Here is a 20732-nt window from a genome sequence, read left to right as displayed (position 1 = left end):
AACAAATATACCAGAAATATAACAATAGGCATTTCTTATAAAAACAAATAACCAGAAATATAACAATAGGCATTTCTTTTATATCTTTTTTATAAAAAAAAAATTGTTTACAAAGAACAAATTTACAGGTAGGCTTTAACTTAATACAACGCAAACCAAAACTGACATCCATGACTTTATAATGTCCACACCATTCAGAAAGTTTGGGAAGCAGGGGGGGACAAAAAGTTGGTCAAAGTGCCTCAAAAGTCAGGCACAACAACGCCTCTAGCCAAAGGGGCTACCTCTGAGGGACTGACAGACAAGGATGATTGCAGTTGGAATGTGGGTTTTATGCCAAGATTCTTTACAACCACAGGGCAGTCTGCTCTGGAGTGTAAAAAAAAAAGAAACAATCACAGCCAAGAATGCGTGTGAATCAGAAGCCCATGGGTAATAAGTTACTGGGTTCACTTCAAGGGCGAGGTGGGATGCGAATCAGGACCTGACGGGTAGTTACTGGTTCACTTCAAGTGTGCGATGGAATGTACATGTAAATCTTAAGTTACCAGTTCACTTCAAGGGTGAGATGGGAGCTGATGGGGAGTTACTGGTTCACTTTAAGGCTGAGATGGGATGCAAATCCTTAGCTGATGGGTAGTTACTGGTTCACTTGTGTTCACTTGTGTGAGATGGGTTGTAAATCTTAAGTTACCAGTTCACTTCAAGGGTGAGATGGGAGCTGATGGGGAGTTACTGGTTCACTTTAAAGTCACCTGGAAGTGGTATTTTTTCAAAATAAAGCTTTTGTCACTAATATATGTGTTTTGATGAGTGGAATGTGAATAAACAGTTAACTAAGGTTTTAAAAATCAGTTCTTATGTTATTTACAAATTTAAGAGTAGACCCCGACCCGAGAGGGCGCTGTTCGTGACGTCAATCGAGGCAGACTTTGCCTGTAATGCGTAGAGTAAACACAATTGCAAAGTACGTGTACGGACCAAGTCGTGAGTTTGTACGTTTCAAAAAAAAATTGTTTTGGTTTTTTCCGGCAATGCAGACCAGGTGTATTGCTGCTGAATGCAGAAAACACTTTTTGAAACGTACCAACTCACGACTTGGACGTACATGTACTTTGCACATGTGTTTACTATACGCATTGCAGGCAAAGTCTGCCTCGATTGACGTCACAAAAGGGGTAGGCGGAGTCAGCCCCCAAACAACTTTATATATTTTTTAAACATATAAATCGTGACAAACAATTACTAAAAAAATTGTTTTATTGTTCGTAAGCATTATACTCTTATGTTTGAAAGAAAAACAAATCTATTTCCAGGTGACTTTAAGGTAGAGAAGGGATGCTTCATCCTGAGCCGATGGGTAGTTACTGGTTCACTTCAATTGTAAGATGCGATGTTAATCTTAAGTTACCAGTTCACTTCAAGGGTGAGATGGGAGCTAATGGGTAGTTACTGGTTCACTTCAATTGTAAGATGCGATGTTAATCTTAAGTTACCAGTTCACTTCAAGGGTGAGATGGGAGCTAATGGGTAGTTACTGGTTCACTTCAAAGGGAAGAATGGGATGTGAATTGTACGCTGATGGGTAGTTACTGGTTCACTTCAATTGTGAGATGGGTTGTAAATCTTAAGTTACCAGTTCACTTCAAGAGTGAGATAGGAGCTAATGGGGAGTTACTGGTTCACTTTAAGGTTGAGATGGGATGCAAATCCTAAGCTGATGGGTAGTTACTGGTTCACTTTAAGGTTGAGATGGGATGCAAATCCTTAGCTGAAGGGTAGTTACTGGTTCACTTTAAGGTTGAGATGGGATGCAAATCCTTAGCTGATGGGTAGTTACTGGTTCACTTTAAGGTTGAGATGGGATGCAAATCCTTAGCTGAAGGGTAGTTACTGGTTCACTTGTGTTCACTTGTGTGAGATGGGTTGTAAATCTTAAGTTACCAGTTCACTTCAAGGGTGAGACGGGAGCTGATGGGGAGTTACTGGTTCACTTTAAGGTTGAGATGGGATGCAAATCCTTAGCTGATGGGTAGTTACTGGTTCACTTTAAGGTTGAGATGGGATGCAAATCCTTAGCTGATGGGTAGTTACTGGTTCACTTGTGTTCACTTGTGTGAGAAGGGTTGTAAATCTTAAGTTACCAGTTCACTTCAAGGGTGAGATGGGAGCTGATGGGGAGTTACTGGTTCACTTAAAGGCAGTGGACACTATTGGTAATTACTCAAAATAATTATTAGCGTAAAACCTTTCTTGGTGACGAGTAATGGGGAGAGGTTGATGGTATAAAACATTGTGTGAAAAGGCTCCCTCTGAAGTGCCATAGTTTTCGAGAAAGAAGTAATTTCCCACGAAGTTGATTTCGAGACCTCAAGTTTAGAACTTGAGGTCTCAAAATCAACTATCTAATTACACACAACTTCATGTGACAAGGGTATTTTTTCTTTTATTATTATCTCGCAAGTTCGACGACTGATTGAGCTCAATTTTAAATTTTCACAGGTTTGTTATTTTATGTATATGTTGAGATACATCAAATGAGAAGACTGGTCTTTGACAATTACCAATAGTGTCCACTGTGATGCGAATCCTAAGCTGATGGGTAGTTACTAGTTCACTTCAAGGGTGAATTGTAAGCTGATTGGTAGTTACTGGTTCGCTTCATCCTGAGCTGATGGGCAGTTACTGGTTCACTTCAGTGGCGAGATGGGATGTGAATTGTAGGCTGATTATGGGTAGTTACTGGTTCACTTTAAGTTTGAGATGGGGTGCCACAATACTTTCCATCCCATGTTTTTTAGATACCCCTGTCACTTAAAAAGTAAAGTTTCTTTTTTTTTTATAGTGAGTTGCAAAGAATTTCTTTCAGTCTTCCCATTTGAATTGGCGAATAAGTCCAAAGAATGAAAGTCCAAAGTATAACCAAATTAAAAAGAATTGTGCACCCAGGAGTCGGGTAAAAAAGTCTTTTAAAAGTAAATTTCTTTTTTTTCCCTTTTATTTGTCTGAATTTTTTTAGTTTTACCCAAATTTGGTAGGTCAGTTACTCTTTGAGATTGACCAATGCAACACAAATCAGCACAAAACATTTTGTTTGGTGAGAAAAACTTTTTTATTTCATTTTTTTCGCACACAATTTTGGAAAACCTGGGCATATATAAAGTTCAAAACTGCAAAAACAGCGGACAAAGTTCAATGAATCCTAGCAAAGCCCTCGTATTTCTAATTGTATAAATGTCACGCACTATTGCAATCACAAGTGCTACAAGGAAACAATTACTCCAGTCGAGGCATGTACACAAGTTCAAAGCTGAATTCTCAAACTCCCATTTTGGTCTCAACTTGAACTTTCACTAAAGTTCATTTTAAGGCCATGTGCAGTGTGTTGAAACCAACGAAAATAAATTCATTTAGCGCTAACGCCCTGCTAAAAATACACAGACCCCAAATTTGGGTTGATTTAATTGGCCCGGACATTGCTAGCGTTAAGCCGTAAAAGGTTTTGTCTACCTAAACAAAAAACAATCTCCAAACAAATCCAATCAAATGTATACAAACATTATTATATACCATTGAAGAGACCTTTTTTTATTGACAGCTAATTTTAACTTAGTAATCCCCTTTTTTTTTATTGACAGCTAATTTTAACATAATAGTAATCCCCCTGTTTTTACTGGCATTTTCCATGTTGCATTGTAGCCGGGCCTGCATCCAGCAGTATACTGGTTAGGTTATACGACTTTGGACTAACCCCCCCCCCCCCCCCCACCTCACCCCACCCCATCCCAAAAATGTTGACACAACAACAGGCCCGAGTTAACATGCCTGTGGTATTTTTTCACAGGACTCGAGAAAGTACTGAGTATACAGTGCTAACACACATCGGTGTATGGGTAAAAACCAAAATTAATATTATTTATCCCCGATGCAAATTTAACATCTATTATAACAACAGGCTAGAAAGCTCGCAGGCATGATATTTTATGCTTGGAAAAAAAGTAGGAATATTTGAATGAGTTACGAGGGCGTAGACATGGTGCTGACTTTAAATATTATTTAATATTATTTAATATTATTTATTTCTAATTTGTTAAAACAATGTATTTTTGGGAGCTCAGGGGCTAAATTGCTACAAATTTATTAATCTAAAAATTACAATACAAATATACATCTTAATAAAAGTCGCAAAAACAAATACACCAGAAATAAACTAATTTGCGCCTTATAGTGGCTGACTATATTGAAAGCTATCTAGAAGACAATCAGAGCATACTGATCGAAGCGTTGAGTTGAAACCTACGGTTTTCTTTTCAGAACCACCCCGACTCAATTAGAGATTATCATTACATGGTGTTACTGGAAACCTTGCTATATCGTATTTCCACCATGCAAAGTTTCAAGTCCTACTTATATTGAAAGCAATTAATTGTTTTGATAACTCGGGAAGCAACTTGAGAATGTTCTGAGTGATGTACGGAGTACCATGACGGTGTGTCGAGCTACAATCCCGGCCTTAATGCTTGGGCCACCCATTCACAACATGACTCTCCCCCGTCCCACTCAATGTCGATGGGAGCGTAGACTGCGCAATGAGAGCTAACATTGAAAGGGGGCACGGAGCCCTGGTGCGGGGGGGGGGGGGGGGGGCCAAGCGAGATATGGCCGGGATTGTAGTTGGCAGCTGCAGCTGACAGTCACTGAGATTCACAGCGGAACCTTGCAAATGAAGCGCCTTCGCATCTCGCAGGAATCGGTTGTCCAAAAGCCTCCACGATGAACTAGAAACGCACAGAATGTGTCTCTGTTGGGTGGACGCTTCAAATCACTGTAGCCAAAGGCCTCCCCGTCAGACCAAAGGAAACCAATGTTCCCATCACTATCTGTATCACTCAGTCCGATCCAAGCTGCTCTAGCACTAGTAGCAAAGTTTGTGGCTGGTTCACTGGTTGATAGTCAAAGCTGAGTCACGTAAATGTTCTCCTCCTCGCTAAGAATGGACACAAGATGACCCTGTCCATTTGGTCCCTCCTCCAGTCTGCATGCGTATTCGGCTTGGTCCCATGTTTTCGGAGTGTTAAAGACCCGATAGCAGAAGTTATTGTACACCTGATAGTTGTGTGGGCATGATGCTTGGCGTATCGCTTCTAACTCCCTGGTCTCTATCTGTCCGACTGGACCATCAGTTTGGGCCAATCCAAGACCAATCAACTGCCACATCAAGAAACAAACCTTCTGAAACGCCATCGCAGACTATAACGGAACTCAAACTCAATAGAGTATAATGAACGAACGGAAAACTCTCTGCTTTAGATGAACGTGTCTGTTTTCTGAGAACAAACTTATACAGCATTTTAATGGTTGCCCTAGTCCCTGAGGTAAAAAATGTTTTTAAATTTCCATTGTGTCTGGTTATTATTTGTTATTCAAAGGCATCCCAGACATATAAACCATTTTTCCCGCAGACACTTTAACCTTGTCAAAAGATTCTCTTAAAAACCCATTCAATAATCCATTCTCCCCCCCCCCACCCCCATCCAGTCCCTAAACGTGACTTTTCGTGAGTGATTGTGAGATATCGAACACGTGCGCGGAGCGCAAACTTTTGTCTGCGTTAACAGAAAAGAAAAGTGTACCAAATTGGGTGAAAAAGTCACGCTAGGCATGTCCACTCTCTACGGCTTACAGGTGTAGAAGGAAAAAAGACAACTTCAACTAATGTGTGCCTGTGAGATATATTGAACATGAGTGTGGAGCGCAAACTAATTGTCAGCTTTTACAGAATAGAAAAGCGCAAAAAATTGAGTGAAGTCACGCCATGTATTTCTACTCTATGGCTTACAGGATCACTTAGAGTTCAGTGTAAAAGGAAGAAAAACAAAGTTCAAATGGTGTCTGCCTGTGAGATATTGAACACGTGCATGGAGCGCAAACTATTGTCAGCCTTTTACAGAATAGAAAAGTGCAAGAAATTTAGTGAAAAAATCACGCCACATATTTCCCCCATCTATGGCTTGCACTTAGAGTTCAGAGCAAAAAGAAGAAAGACAAGTTCAAATAGTGTGTGCCTGTGAGATATTGTACACGTGCCTTGAGCGCAAACTAATTGTCAGCTTGTACAGAATAGAAAAGGGCAAGAAATTGAGTGAAAAAGTCATGGCCATGTATTTCCACTCTCTATGGCAATACAGGATCACTTTATAGAGTTCAGCGTAAAAGGAAGAAAAACAAGTTCAACTAATGTCTGCATGTGAGATATTGAACACGTGCGTGGAGCGCAATCAATTGTTAGCCTTTAACAGATAGAAAGGTGCAAGAAATTGAGTGAACAAGTCACGCCACGTCCCCCCTCTAAGGAAGAAAGACAAGTTCAACTAATGTGGGACATTCCCCCAGACTTCTTCAGACAATACCTCCATACCCGGCAAACATCGGTCTTTACAATCCTATATTTCAATCAATCAACTTTTTTTTCAAACCTTCAAACTTGTCACAATTAATAGAGCTGCCTAAGCCAATAGTGCTTATTGCTGCATCACAATAAGTATTCATTTGCTACTGCCAATTGCAAATACCCCAACTTATTGTATACAATTGGAAAGAGCACACAATATATTTTAATGTGGAAATTTCCAAACGACTACTGCTTCAAATATTTACACTTTTTTTCTGACCATCCGAACTTGGACCAACTTCATGTAGAGCTGCTTCATCTATATCCACCTTGATTTTTCACAGTACATTTGTTCCTGCCTAAAGTCCATGTAAAACATTCATTGCTGCACCGCAAGAATTTTTTTGAATTGCGCTCAGGTCTGAATCCATCAAACATTTTGATCAGAAGTGATTAAAAAAAAATCAGGCCTGTGTACTTTTTTTCAACAATTTATGAAAAAGTTCAGTGTCCTTTTTTTTCAACACTTCAGACAGATAAAATGTCTTATAACAACAGGGTTTCCTTTCAACCTTTCAAAGAAAACAGTCTTCAAACTCTGCTTAAAGAGTGTGCAGCATTTTATACAAATAAAATTATTTGTTATCACTGGAATAACTCCGAGAAAAGAAAGACTCAAGAGTAAATTTGTTTTAATAAAAGCTGACACACATGTGTTAAATTGCTTCCTATAGCTATTATTTTTAGTTACTGCAAAAGGGCAGACTGAATGTTGCACTATAAACAGATCATGTGATTATTGTAACAGCCTCCTTTACTGACCAGTAACAATCCACCATTCTCTTCCAAAAAGTGCAGCGCTCAATTATCTGAACAAACTAAACACATTCATAGTCCTTCTCCTTGTTTTTAAAGTTAGAAATGGTCTTGCTCCTTATCTTTTGAACCCTATTTCTTATAAATGCCACAGTTTTCACAATCAATTTCTTTCAGCCAGTAAAATAAAAATAATAAAAATTTAATGGTTTTAAATAAATAATATAATGTAATAATAGTAATATCATTATAGCAGCTTCATATATAGCGCGCATTTCCGTCACTCAGTGAAGCTCAATTCGCTCTAACAAAACAATATTTTCCTGCAAGGTATGTGGGACAATGTTTGATCGAGTTATGGGACCTATTCCTTTTTACATAGCACCATGTAATGGTTTACAAGGTGCTATCATGGCGCAATATGCAGTCAATGAAGCACTTGCTTTAAATATGTTCTTTTCTGGGTTTTCAACTTTATCGTTTAGTTATTTTGTCCTGAAGACGAGCAGAGAACACCGTTTTGAAATGCCAAGACCACACTGGATCTTTTTAGAGCCAACACTCCTCTCAAAAAAGATGTACACATGGTTGTACCAGCAGGTTAAGGCATGCTATTTGGTAGCAGCATCCTTTGTTTTTTCTTTTCTTTTTTCCCCCTTTGGCGTACCCCAAAACACTTTCTTTTACTCATTTAATGTTCACTTAATCTTGACACCATTCTTTCAATTGATTAAATAACCGTATTTCAGACTTTTATAAGTTCTAAACAGCCAGCAACTTTTTAGTCTGGCTCTGATCTCCTTGATTTTTTTTTTTTTTTTAACCTTGCAGTCATAACAATTTTAAAATAAAAAGGCCCTCATCCTCCTCTTTTTCAAAAACACAACTAATACAGGTCGATCAACTGGGGTATTGTTCCTTGAAATCCTAATGTTGATCAATGATGAACTACATGTTCGTCATAAAAATTATGATACCAGTAAGTTGTACTAAAATGAGCACACCTCATTGCGCTCATAATGAGTTCAATGTAAAAAATAAATCTCTACAATACAAAGAGTTATAAAAACACTGACATAAAAGTACGACTCTGCCTTTGTAGTTTGCCGACTTTTTCTGTTCTCTTTTACAAAACAAAAAGTAAACAAGAGTAGCTGGTTGCAGGCCTTGATTGGTTGGATTGTTAACTGACAAACTGGTTTAATGTATTAGAGTCCTCCCGACATGTTTATTAGATCAACTTGAGTGGCCCCGAAGAATGAATGGTTTCAGTTCAATGAAGCAAGCGAGTATCTAAACTTGGGTATGATCCCTTGTTACACAACAGTTAATGGTTGTATGGCTTCTGAATGGCACCCGACCAAAGATATTGACTAAACACTCGAGAGAGACTGCCAACATTATGACTAGATACATGTTGCTCGATACATGTTGCTCGGGTGGTGGAACGCGTTAACCCGGAGGTCAAGTCCTGCTCAAGGAAAGGTTTTCTTTGTTCAGCCTGAACTAAATTATTTACAAACTTTACCCAATCAGTTTCCTTTAATAACAATAATACTTTTATAGTATTTTGATACTGTGTACTTTGTAAAAAAACAACATCACAGCAATAACAAGTGATTAGGAGAAGGGAACAAAAATTTAATTACATGAAACATGTAGCCTTCCTTGGTGTACAGTCCGCGACAGAATGGCGAGCATACTTGCGAGCAGACTAGCTGGCGGACAACAGGCACAAAAGATGCACTTTAAAGTTGAAGAGAAATATTCGCACATACCTCAGGATTATAAAAAAAGTTACACAAGCATTGTACTTTGTGTGTCAAAGGCATGACATCTTCCCAAGTATGCAACATTTATAAACTAATGATAATGATACAATATGGGGCGGGGGGGGGGGGGGGGCTTTTTTAACCGGTATTCTGTCTTAGTTATGTTTGTGTAAAAAAGTACATAGGCCATGGAGCACAGAAAAGGCATGTGGACATGGAGGAATCTCCCATTCATGTACAACCATTGCAGACAGCCTGCCTGCGACAACTTGACTCATCAGAGTCTGCGACATACTGGCAGGCAGACCGGCGGGCAACGGGTTGAATAGAAGTATTGGTACGTACCTCCGTTAAGAAGGTTGCACTAGTGGTGACCATCTGCTTCACATTGGAGAATATCCGGTTATGATCCGATTTGGGCATGGACGGCGACTTTCTGTAGGTACAAAAAAGGAGAATTAAATTTGTTTTTATAGCGAACAGGCATGATAGTCACAGAGGCAACAAATGTGATTGCCTCCATGCCCCCTGGTCATTGGTGCCCTTGAAATGATCCAGTAGAAATTGACAGTTTTCTTATAGGATGCCCTTCACCAAGGAGAAAATGCTTGGTGCCCTTGCCCTTTCAAAAAAGAAGCATATATACAGGCCTGAGCGAAGATTAATTCATTAACATTTTGGGGAGTACAGATCAGCGTGAACAAGCAATGTTTTATAATGAAGAACATGCCCACTGTGTTCCAAACCACAAGTTTCTTTCATTTGCTACACATTAATTTAATCTTAAATAGTAACATTAATTGAAACTTGTGTAATTGTTGTCTATAACCTAGACCCCCACCCCCCAGCACCTAGGCCAACTACATTTGTTGATAAACACAACAAACAATTTCTCAAGCTGTATGGATGGCTCTATCATACACAAACTCCAAACTTAGACTAATAACGATTGGCCAAGAGAGGGCAGTATTCAGTTTGAGTAATAACAAGATTCGGATGTACCAGCTTGTATTAGTTTTAGAAAAAGATTAAAATTTAAAGGATTGCCCCTTTTGGGACAGCTTCAATATTGTATCATCATTTTTTTTTGACGAATTCATGAAATTTACTGAGATCATAGGGGTTAGGCCCTAGTGTATGGATTTTTGCAAGCTTGGTGGGAATTTTCAGGTGGTCATCTTGAGATTTTTTTCAGAGTGGCACATGCATTGTACAAAAAAACACTTGTTAAGTCTTTGTTTTAAAAAGTTTGTTAAGAACATAACAACAACAACAAACTTAAAATATTTCCTTTGTTTGCACACTATAAATATCTTCCTTTTTCACACATTAATGTTTATTTGCAAAAGAAATAGTTAGTGCCCTGATGTTTCAACCCTAGCAGAGTCTTTCTCATGCAGCCTGTTCAGAAAGACTCTGCTAGGGTCGACACTTATCAGGCACTAGGAAACAATTGGCATTTATACTGTAGGCCCTTTTGTTGGTGAGCAGTTTGCTGACTCTTTTCATTTCAATCCAAGTTTGTAATTGTTATGTTTATATTTAAAAAAAAAAAAAAAAAAAAATGTATTTTAATAATTTGTAGGCCTATATGATGGCGACTCATCCGGGATTTAATTGGTCAATAAATGAACCAATAATCCTGAATAAATTAATCAATTTTGTTGCAGTATAGAAAGGTGATTACATTTAGCTAATGGCAAGGAAATTTTTCATAAAAATCTTTGAAATCGTAAGGTTTAATTTTCTGTTGAGAAACGCACCTTAATGGTTCCTTGTAGGTTGTGAAGATGGTCTGCAATAAATTACAGTAACCCCTCTCCGATGAGATGATCTCATTTAAGACGCTCAATCTCTTGTCGGCGTCTGTGGGGCAACAAAGTATTTTTAAAAGTACACGACAGTAGTTAAAAAGACAACATATTCTGTGTTTATATTTTTTTTTCAACTGACAAAAGTTTATAAAACAAAGTCACACAGGACTCGAGAGTACCGAGTAAACAGTGCTAACACACATTGGTGTATGGGTAAAAACAAAATTAATATTCTTATCCCCGATGCAAATTTAACATCTATTATAAAGTCACTAACACAAAGATCAGCTTACAGGGTTATTTGAATAACTGGGAGGGGGGAGCATTTTGGATGCTTGGCCTAAGATGCTAAATTTAAATAAAATCCTCATAATGTTTTTCACTTTCGTGTTCATCCTTTGGTTTTAAAAGCCTTACTGCAAGCGCAATCTGATTCTGGCCGTTCTGATCTTGAATGTTATTTTTTTTGTGAACGGCTGCTACATGTATTTGCGCCTAGCGACCCACATTTTGCGAGCATCGGCCAAATACGTTAGCTTGTGAATGGGGGAGAATCCTGGGCTCGCTAAGTGGTATTTTGCCCTGGTTTCACCCCACTTCTGAATGAAACCCGCTTTCATCCCAATTTCTAAAAACATTCAACATTAAAGGGACAACACATTTTCATAATCAGGAGATTGGTAAACTTGTTCATCGGCTGAAAAGATAAGGTGATTTTTCAGGAAGTTAGAGAGATTCTGTTACGTGCATTACACAAACCATACAAATGGATTTACGCCCCCATCTGAAGGACGAAGCCATAATCGTTACAAGTGTCATGACCAGGATTCAAACCCACACTGACAATAAAAACACCAAAGTTTGAGTAAAGTGTGCTTGACCGCTCGGCCACGACAGGAGTGAAGGTCCCTTGTTTTTTTTTTACCAGAAACGATAATAATAAAAGCCAGGTCATAACAACCAAGTTGGCAACTTGTTACATAACAATCGCTTTTACCATTAATGTTAACACCTCATTAAATTCCTACATAGTACAATGTACAAATACCAGTAACTTTTTAACACGAAAAGACCGAGAACATTTTCCTATTAAAGGAACACGTTGCCTTGGATCGGACGAGTTGGTCTATAAAAAGCGTTTGAAACCGTTTGTTATGAAATGCATACGGTTAGAAAGAGGTTTTAAGTATAGAATACAATGATCCACACAAATATGCCTCGAAATTGCGTGGTTTTTATTTTTCCTCGTCGACAAACACGGTCGGCCATTTATGGGAGTCAAATTTTTGACTCCTTGACTCCCATAAATGGACGACCGTGTTAGTTCGCAAAGTAAAACGAAAACCACGCGATTTCAAGGGAAATTTGTGTAGATCATTTATTCTACTTTTACAACATCTTTCTAACCAAATATGCATTTTATAAAAAATGGTTACAAACGCTTTTCAAAGACCAACTCGACCGATCCAAGGCAACGTGTTCCTTTAATATGAGATAAATTATTGCTTTTTGCTACACAATGACTAAGACTAAGAGAGTGATAAATGAATATGCTGGTAGGTCCAAATAAACCATCAAGCCTCGCACATTACTCAAACATGTTTTGGAATGTTGTGTTACCATGTAAACAAAAAACTGAAGAAAGAGTAGACCGTGTTCGAAAATACTTTTGAGTCTGAGTCAGTTTTGAGTCAGACAGTTTTAGTATACAAGGATGTGATAGGCTGCTGAGAAAAAAAACTGAACTCTGCAAGCTTGATAAAAACATGCGAGCATGAGGGGCAATATTATACAAATATTGAGTGGCTCAGAGTGGAATGGGAGGAATATTATCGCAAGGTAAAATTTGGACTGTTCCATTTCACTCGGCTTCGCCTCGTGAAATGGAACAGTCCAAATTTTACCGAGCGATAACATTGCTTCCATTCCACGAATTAAAGCCACTCAGTACTTGTTTTATATAACTGACATATATATATAGATCCTTGTCATTTGATGTATTTTAAAAGTATAACATTATGAAAAATCATACAAATTACTGGTTCGGAACAAACAACCAAATATAATGTAGCGCCGTGTAGCGGCAACAAAGCACAAATTTAATAGCAATCGGATCACAACCTTTTGCACAGGTGCTCCTTTGTTTTAGCAGCGGCGCGGCGGCGCTGTACTGCTCAAAAACATTGGGAACAAGGATGATCCTAACTGTTGAATGGGAAATGCTATTCCCCATGGGCGAATAGGTCTTTTTGATCGCCGGTGCGGATGGGAGTAATAGTGAATGTCACGTGAAGTAAGTTCCACCAATCAAATGACAAGGATCTGTATGTCAGTTATATAATAACATTTATCTTTGGTTTTAAAAGCCCTACTCTGCAATCTGGGGATTTTATCTTTTTTTTGGGGGGGGGGGAGGGGGGGAGGGCACAAAATAACGTTAAAAAACAGAGGAATCTCATCGATGAGTGTAGGTTTCATTTTAAAACCAAACCCCTGCAGGTTGTGGTCGATAATTTTTTATTTTTTATTATTAAATTTATTTATTTGATGTTAAAAATGTAAGTTTGACGGGGGTCGTTGCTGTGACTCACCTTCCTCTGATTCTTCAGTGCAGTTGGACTCGATGATAATCTCCTGGCGTGCCAGTGACGAGAGCCTGACGTCATCTCTGATGATTCCGAGGGTAGAAGCTCGTCGCAGCCGGTGTCTAGGTATCTCATACTCCATGGTCACATCTGCTACTAGATCCTTAATCCTCATGCCAGGCGGCCCGCTTAACTGCAACAAATAATAGTAATAATAATAATAATATCTCTTCAGTCTCCTGACGATGACTAGAGCCAGCTCAGAGTCGAAACGTTGAGACCAATTCAAGAACTGACTCCGCGGTAGTGCAGGTAATTACGATCTATTAGCTAAAGTAATAGTCCCAGCCAATTTTTCTATACCTTACGCCCGGGTAGCAGTTAAAAAATAAGGACAGTTCTTTCCAGAACTGAGATGTCTCCCAAACATCCGATAAATCTACTCCGCCGTAGTAGAATAACCAAAGACAGTTCTCTAGGAACAAACTCCACCTGGCAAGTAGATACACACACATGGTGTTACCGCAAACCAAATATATATATATTGATACCTCACCATGCAATGCCTGCATGAAAGAAACAACACCAAAGTTGAACAAAAACAAGTTTCTGATTGCAACTTTTCCAAATTATCCTCCTCCTGATGAAGACCATTAGATATTAAGGATCCAAGTTGTCAATCATCGGTTCTACTTTAGAACCAACACTACTCAAATCTCTAATGCTAAATAAAGTTGAATCAATTCTTTCAGATGAAACCCACCCCCTAAATGTTCAGTTCAATAGAAGTACTAGAGTAGAAGTAGCCGCCTTTTATTTTTTTATATGTTAGTTTTTCTGTAATATTTTTGTAAAATCAATCTTTTAAAATTCTGCTTTTCATGTAATATATTTTTCTAGGCTTTGTGGCTTGTAGTGTTTTTTGTCTGTTTTATGATACATAATAATTTTAAGTAAATTTTGTAAATTTGTTGTATAAAAGGCCAAAATGAATTTCCCATCGTGGATTATAAAGTGAATTGAAATTGAAATTGAAATTGAGGAGATTTTCACACGGCACTCCCATAAACCTCACCTGATTAGGCCTTTACTCATTTTTATAATAGCTCCATGTCACACTCCCTCCGATGCCTCCATGCAAAGTTTCAAATCCTACAGCTTAAAACTCAGACAACGCTGTTGTTTATTATGGAATAGTTTTTGGCCATTTGCCATACAGCTTATCATAGTATTTGTCATTTATGTTGACTCAAAAAAAAGTTAATGGCCTGATGTTTTTCGACTCTAGCAAAGTCCGAATCGAGGACTAAATCACAACACATCACAAGAATAGGTATAGTTGTGTGTTGACTCCGGTGAAAATTGAAGCATTTTTGGCAGAAGTTCCCCGTAACACCCATCCAATTTCTCGTCCGGTTCTTAAAGACCTAGATCCAGTTCCCTCGTGACTGTCCATGTATCTGAGCCACACCTTATTACAACTAATTCTACAACAAGTGATTTGAAGATGTGTAGTTTGGTCTTTCAATTCCGTTGAGACCTGATTTCCATACAGCAGTCATTTTGTTGCACCCGTCCCATGCCATGCCAATTCCTTTCATGATTTCACCTTTGCTGTCTCTCACAAGGGCACAAAGGTACTTGAAGTTGTCAACTTCATTTAGTTGCACACTGCTTAAAAATTGGTTTTTATGTCAATTATGTTGACTGCTGACTGTTATGTATTCAGTTTTTGACTCATTAACGTCTAAGGCCCACACAATTGAGGCATACGTTTCGACACGTTTCTCTCAATAGCTCTTGCCTTTATCATGGTGTGGCTATCTTGATTTTACTCCATTCCAACTCATTGTAACCAAACTGAGGCTGGACGAAATAATAGTCTGGTACCATGTTTGCGCAATGAATGTTAGCATTCATTACTGTTATGGAAAACATGGAACATGACCAAGATAGTGACAGCGTGAAAAAGGTCTATACAACTGCAAATAATGTGATAACTGTGACAGAACATTTCACATATTTTTAATGGTGTTATCGAGAGCATCAAGAAGAAATAGATATGGTAATGTCTTCCGTAAATCCTGTTGAGTAAAAGTTCACATAATTTGTTTTGACCCTTACACTTGTTTAAAAGTACTGTATACTCAGTACTTTCCCCGAGTTCTGTGAAAAAAAATCCAGGAGGACATTTTTTTTTTTTTTTTTTTTACAGAACTTTGGAAATTACTGAGAACACATACAGTGTAATAAAGCCCAGTTCATCCTGCAAATGCGAATGCGAAGCGAATTTGACGTGAATTTGACGTCACAACCCTTCTTTCGCTGCGATATTCGCAAGAGAGTTGAGCACAACACAACTCAGTGCGAGTTTCGTTGCGAATTTGTGACGTCAACATTCGTATCGCATTCGCATTTGCAGGAAGTATGAACTGGGCTTAAGGGTAAAAACAATAAATACTCTTACTCCCCAAAGCAAAGCTAACATCTATCAAAGTACACAACAACATGATCATGACTTGATACAAAACTTTTCGCCGAGTCTATGGTTCCTGTACTATAAAGTGTATCACACAAAGTTGAAAACCTACAATAGCATGAATCCTGAGAGTGCTCACTATCTAAAAAAAAAAAAATGATGTGTATACTTACCAATCAATCCCAGAAAACAAAAGCCAAGTCATACTTTGTGGGTTAAACACCAGATAAATCACAATCTTAAAGACCTGTTTAGGTAAATGTACGATTACCACGACAGGGATTCCTTGGTCGAAGGGGTTCGCTAGGAAAGATTTATCGGCTACCCTGGGGGGGTGAAGCCAAAAGATGATGCCAGTAGCCTAAAAGTCTATTTATATATTACTTATAAATCACAACCTTTGTTGGTTACTATGACCAAAGTCAACAGCAGTTCAAGTGCGGGGTTGATAATAATGATACTAAGGTGAGGTTTGCGGTAGCACCATGTGTAATCACTGAAAAGAACCGGTGGTTGACTGACAACTCAACGTTTTGCTCTGATCGTCTTCAGGAGAAATCTCCCGCCGACTTCACCAAACTCTTCCTAACTTAAGGATTAATCTTAAGTCTTTGGACGAGTTAAGTTCCGTAACCATAGACGTTGGGACGCATTGAACCCATTCTAAAGTCAGGATGACTTACTCGTCCCAACTTGAGATAGGATTAATCGTAGCGTTTCGTGAAATCGGCTGCTGGGCTTTGTTGCTAGATGCTGGTTAAGTACTGCCTTGGAGATTGACTGGTAGTTGGTGTGATCTCCGAGGCATTACTTAGGCAGCATCTAGCAACAGAGTACAAACAATTTTCAATTAAAAAAAAAGGAAAATGCCAATCAATATTTTAGAAAGGTTATAAACTCAATACAGACTCTGAGCTTTTCTTTTGAAAACAAAATAAAAATGAAAAATCACCTTGAGTTAAAAATCTCAATCACCATTTCTTGAAATAAAGAATTTAGATTTTTTTTTTTTTTTAAAGGCACTGGACACCACTTGCATAATTACTCAAAATAATGTTTAACTACTCAAAATAAAACTTTATACTTGGTAACGAGCAAAAGTTTTTGAGAAAGAGGTAATTTCTAACTCAAATAATAAAAAACTTCAGGCCTGAAGCCTTTTCATCTGAAAGCACAACTTTTTGTGCAACAAGGGTTTTTTCTTCTTTCATTATTCTCTTGCAACTCCGATGACCAATTGAGTCCAAAACTTCACAGGTTTGTTATTTTATACATGTTGGGATACATCAAGTGAGAATACTGGTCTTTCATAATTACCAAAGGTGTCCAGTGCCTTTAAACACTTCATGATGTTGTAGAAAATTCCAGTAATTATCAATCCTGTCCTTACTCTCCTCCAGGAACAGCTCTTCCCATCATCTCCGACGTCAAACAATCCCACTAAAAGTTTGCCAATCCACCAACAACTACCGTGCCACTACACTCAACTGTTCACCTATAGACATTAACAATCACATGTCGAGTACACGTGATATGTCTTGCCTTATAAAAGATTAGTGTTTTACCTGCCTAACCCAACATTTGAGTATCGTTTTATGCCCACAAACAATTCTCTAAGTCGCAGCTACGGAAACAAAAGAGTAAATTAGCATCAGACAAGATAAGAAGAAAAACAAGACAACAGAATCCATCATCCCTTGGGACTTTCGATGTGTCGATAGAAAAAACTTCCTTTTTGGGTCTCACAATTCCTTATATAATACCTTTACCTTTCCACAGTACAGAAACCTTAAGAAGATCAAAACAAACTGAACACAAAGAAGTTCCGACTTGAAAGACAAACAGAGGAGGGTTTTTCCGACCCTCGCTGCAAAACACAGACTTACAGAAACTGACTCCTTAATATCCTAACAATCAACTTAGGGTCTACGTTTTTTTCTTCAATTTAAAATGCTTCAATGGATCCCACTTTGCTGTACAGGGAGGCAGCCAGGGAGGGTCATCCACCGATCTTCTGTTCAACCATGAATGAATTTATCAGACACATCTCGGATTGGACTATGCTCAATTAATTTTAAATTAAGCGAAGTCAACTGCCTCCAAAAGTCCAATTTTATACCAAGTCACACACATTGTCAATAACAAAATCGGCATAGAAAGAAAATGCGGGTTACCACTTGAACATTGCTATATGATATCATGGTAGGTTGCGATCGGTTACCACCACCATGTTAAATCTTAGGGAGTGGTTCCACATTATGTATCTTACACAATTTTGTTTTCTGTCTGGCCAAAATTGTACCCAAGGCCTTCAGTGAGAATACGATGTCTGGTGACAGGGGTTTAACAAGTTTAAAATTGGTGTTTAAAGCCATTGGACTTTTTCGGTAAACAGTATTGTCCAAGGCCCACACTTCGTGTATCACAACTTCTATATCAAAAAACAAACCTGTGAAAATTTGGGTTTAATCGGTCATCGGAGTCATGAGAAAATAACGGAAAAAACCCACCCTTGTATCCGCACGTTTCACCGTGTCATGACATGTGTTTAAAATAAATCCATAATTCTCGTTAACGAGAATTGATATTATTTAAGTGTTTTCTCAAAAAGTAAAGCATTTCATGGAATAATATTTCAAGAGAAGTATTTCACCACTACCTTCTGTAAACCCTGTAAATTATTTGTAAATCTGTGAACTTTTTTTTCTTTTTCTGTACCGAAAGGGTTCAATGGCTTTAAACATGATGAGGTCTATGCCAAATTTCATAGAGCTGCGTAAACACAATAAAATCATGCTTACCAGAAAAGAATGACAAGCTAAAATACCATATCACATGTACAGTATGTGACTGGTGCCCTGCTCATTTTTACTTAGCAGAAAAAATATTGAGCAATATTTAGTGATTAAGCAGCTCTCTGAAATCGGGCCCTGGTTCTCTCAAACAAATTATTGAGACACACACTCCATCAAAAATTATCAAGAACCAGGCCTTACAAAATAACTTGTTGAAAACGGGTTTGAAAACTGTTATTCCCATTCATATACCTTCCGTTAAAAACATACCATAAACCTTTAACATCTTACTGCAAAATCTTACTTAGTTTCAACCACCTCGATTCTATTAGGCCAAGTAAAAAAAATACAAGGGCCTTTTTATTCTTTTTACTTTTTCAAACGTGGCCGCCAAGAATTTCAATTCCAACTGGCCACCATTTCCTCAGTTTCAAGTCACCACTTGCTTCATGCAGAATTTACAAGTTCTTAAAAAGACTAATAAAGTTTAATGAGAAATACACAGACAATTTGTCTCTTTGAAAAGAAAACGTAAAAATAAAATAAAATATATTAAAAAAGGAGGAGACAGTCAACTAGTACCTTTTTTTTATTCAGCCTTAAATTTCTTTTTCAAAGTCTTAATCCCAGATTAAAAGGATTATCCCTAATTCTAACCCAATCCCATCAGCTGCAGGCTAATTTTCTCACCTCCCCTCCAGCCCCCACCCCCCCCCCCCAAAAAAAAAAAATTGATCATCGTAAGCATGGAACCATTAGAATAACAGACTGAATGAAAAACAATCTTTTCCAATGTTATTGATTTCTTTTTAAAAAAGATAACAGAAATTGTGTGTGGAGTTTGGAGACACACACACAGGACAGTGACCTAAGATGTTTCAAGCCCCATCAAGAAAGATTAAAGATTGGAATGCCAAACTCACACCTGTGTGCTACTTGAAGACAAAAACATTTGGTATGTGGTTAGGGAGTAAGACGCTCACAAAAGGACTTGCAATGGGGGGGGGGGAGAGACAATATATGAATGGAGGTGTTGCCTAACAAATTTTTTGTTAAGCAAATTATAGCAAGGAGCCAGTCAGAGATGGTATGGAGGTGTGGTTCATAGAGCTGCTAAGCAGCAAGTTATGCTTAAACTTTTTTTGTTAAGCAAAACTTAGCAAGAAGCCAGTCAGAGATGGTATGGAGGTGTGGTTCATAGAGCTGCTAAGCAGCAAGTTATGCCTAAACATTTTCTGTTAAGCAAAACTTAGCAAGAAGCCAGTCAGTGATAGTATGGAGGTGTGGTTCATAGATCTGCTAAGCAGCAAATGATGCCTAAACATTTCCTGCTAAACAAAACTTAGCAGGAAGCCAGTCAGAGATGGTATGGAGGTGTGGTTCATAGAGCTGCTAAGCAGCGAGTGATGCCTAAACATTTTCTGCTAAGCAAAACCTAGCATGAAGCCAGTCAGAGACGGTAAATACACTTCCTGCCAAAGCCTTGCCTCTCTTATGAGACTTTTTGGGACAAAGGTGGTAACAGATGAACCAGGTAATAGAAGTTTACCTGCTGAGTCTGCTGCCACCTAGCGTTCAAAAGTCTCCAGCATTCTCCCTTCTGGTCAAATGCTAGTTCAAACACCTGTGGACAATTCAAAATGTCTCTCCAATGAATGGTCCCGCTGGCTAGTTTAGCGGTGAACAAATATCCAGTGGAACAAATATCCAGTCTAATGGAATCCAATGCTCCAATAACTGGTCCAGTTGGCACATCACTGACAATTTGATTATGTTTTTCTAAAAAGAATTCTGGTCCGGTAGAAGTGCTGATCCTACAGCGCTGCCGTCTTGTGGATTTTTCAACCAAAATTTAAGCCCTAGACCAAATTTCATGGCACTGCTTAAAGGAACACGTTGCCTTGGATCGGTCGAGTTGGTCTTTGAAAAGCGTTTGTACCGTTTGTTAAAAAATGCATACGGTTAGAAAGATGTTTTAAAAGTAGAATATAATGATCCACACACATTTTCCTCGAAATTGCGTGGTTTTCCTTTTACTTGCGAACTAACACGGTCGGCCATTTATGGGAGTCAAAAATTT

The 20732-nt window shown here is 38.3% G+C and overlaps 2 protein-coding genes across 4 annotated transcripts in view; both read right to left on the bottom strand.

The window, feature by feature from the left end:
- LOC139946972 (uncharacterized) overlaps window positions 1-20732 on the bottom strand; it is a 145324-nt gene that overhangs the window by 107159 nt on the left and 17433 nt on the right. Inside the window, exons 1-4 of one of the 3 annotated variants that reach the window (XM_071944769.1) lie at window positions 17175-17241; window positions 13385-13571; window positions 10743-10845; window positions 9325-9415 (exon numbers count right to left, since the gene is read on the bottom strand). In XM_071944769.1, the coding sequence (XP_071800870.1) occupies window positions 9325-9415; window positions 10743-10845; window positions 13385-13553 (363 nt within the window). In that variant the 5' untranslated portion in view covers window positions 13554-13571; window positions 17175-17241. Of the gene's footprint in view, window positions 1-9324; window positions 9416-10742; window positions 10846-13384; window positions 13572-16030; window positions 16130-17174; window positions 17242-20732 lie in introns of those variants that run through there. The other 2 variants (XM_071944770.1, XM_071944768.1) reach the window with 2 other exon arrangements.
- On the bottom strand, window positions 3818-5494 carry LOC139947327 (snaclec coagulation factor X-activating enzyme light chain 2-like). Its single transcript, XM_071945224.1, is given in 1 exon segment — window positions 3818-5494. A coding segment is annotated over 1 exon segment (540 nt). The 5' UTR covers window positions 5245-5494; the 3' UTR covers window positions 3818-4704.

The sequence above is a fragment of the Asterias amurensis genome, chromosome 14 (assembly GCF_032118995.1).
Source record: "Asterias amurensis chromosome 14, ASM3211899v1".
In the NCBI taxonomy this organism is placed as follows: domain Eukaryota; kingdom Metazoa; phylum Echinodermata; class Asteroidea; order Forcipulatida; family Asteriidae; genus Asterias; species Asterias amurensis.
The sequence above is the reverse complement of the archived record's forward strand: the minus strand, read 5'-3'. Positions and strand labels throughout refer to the sequence as shown.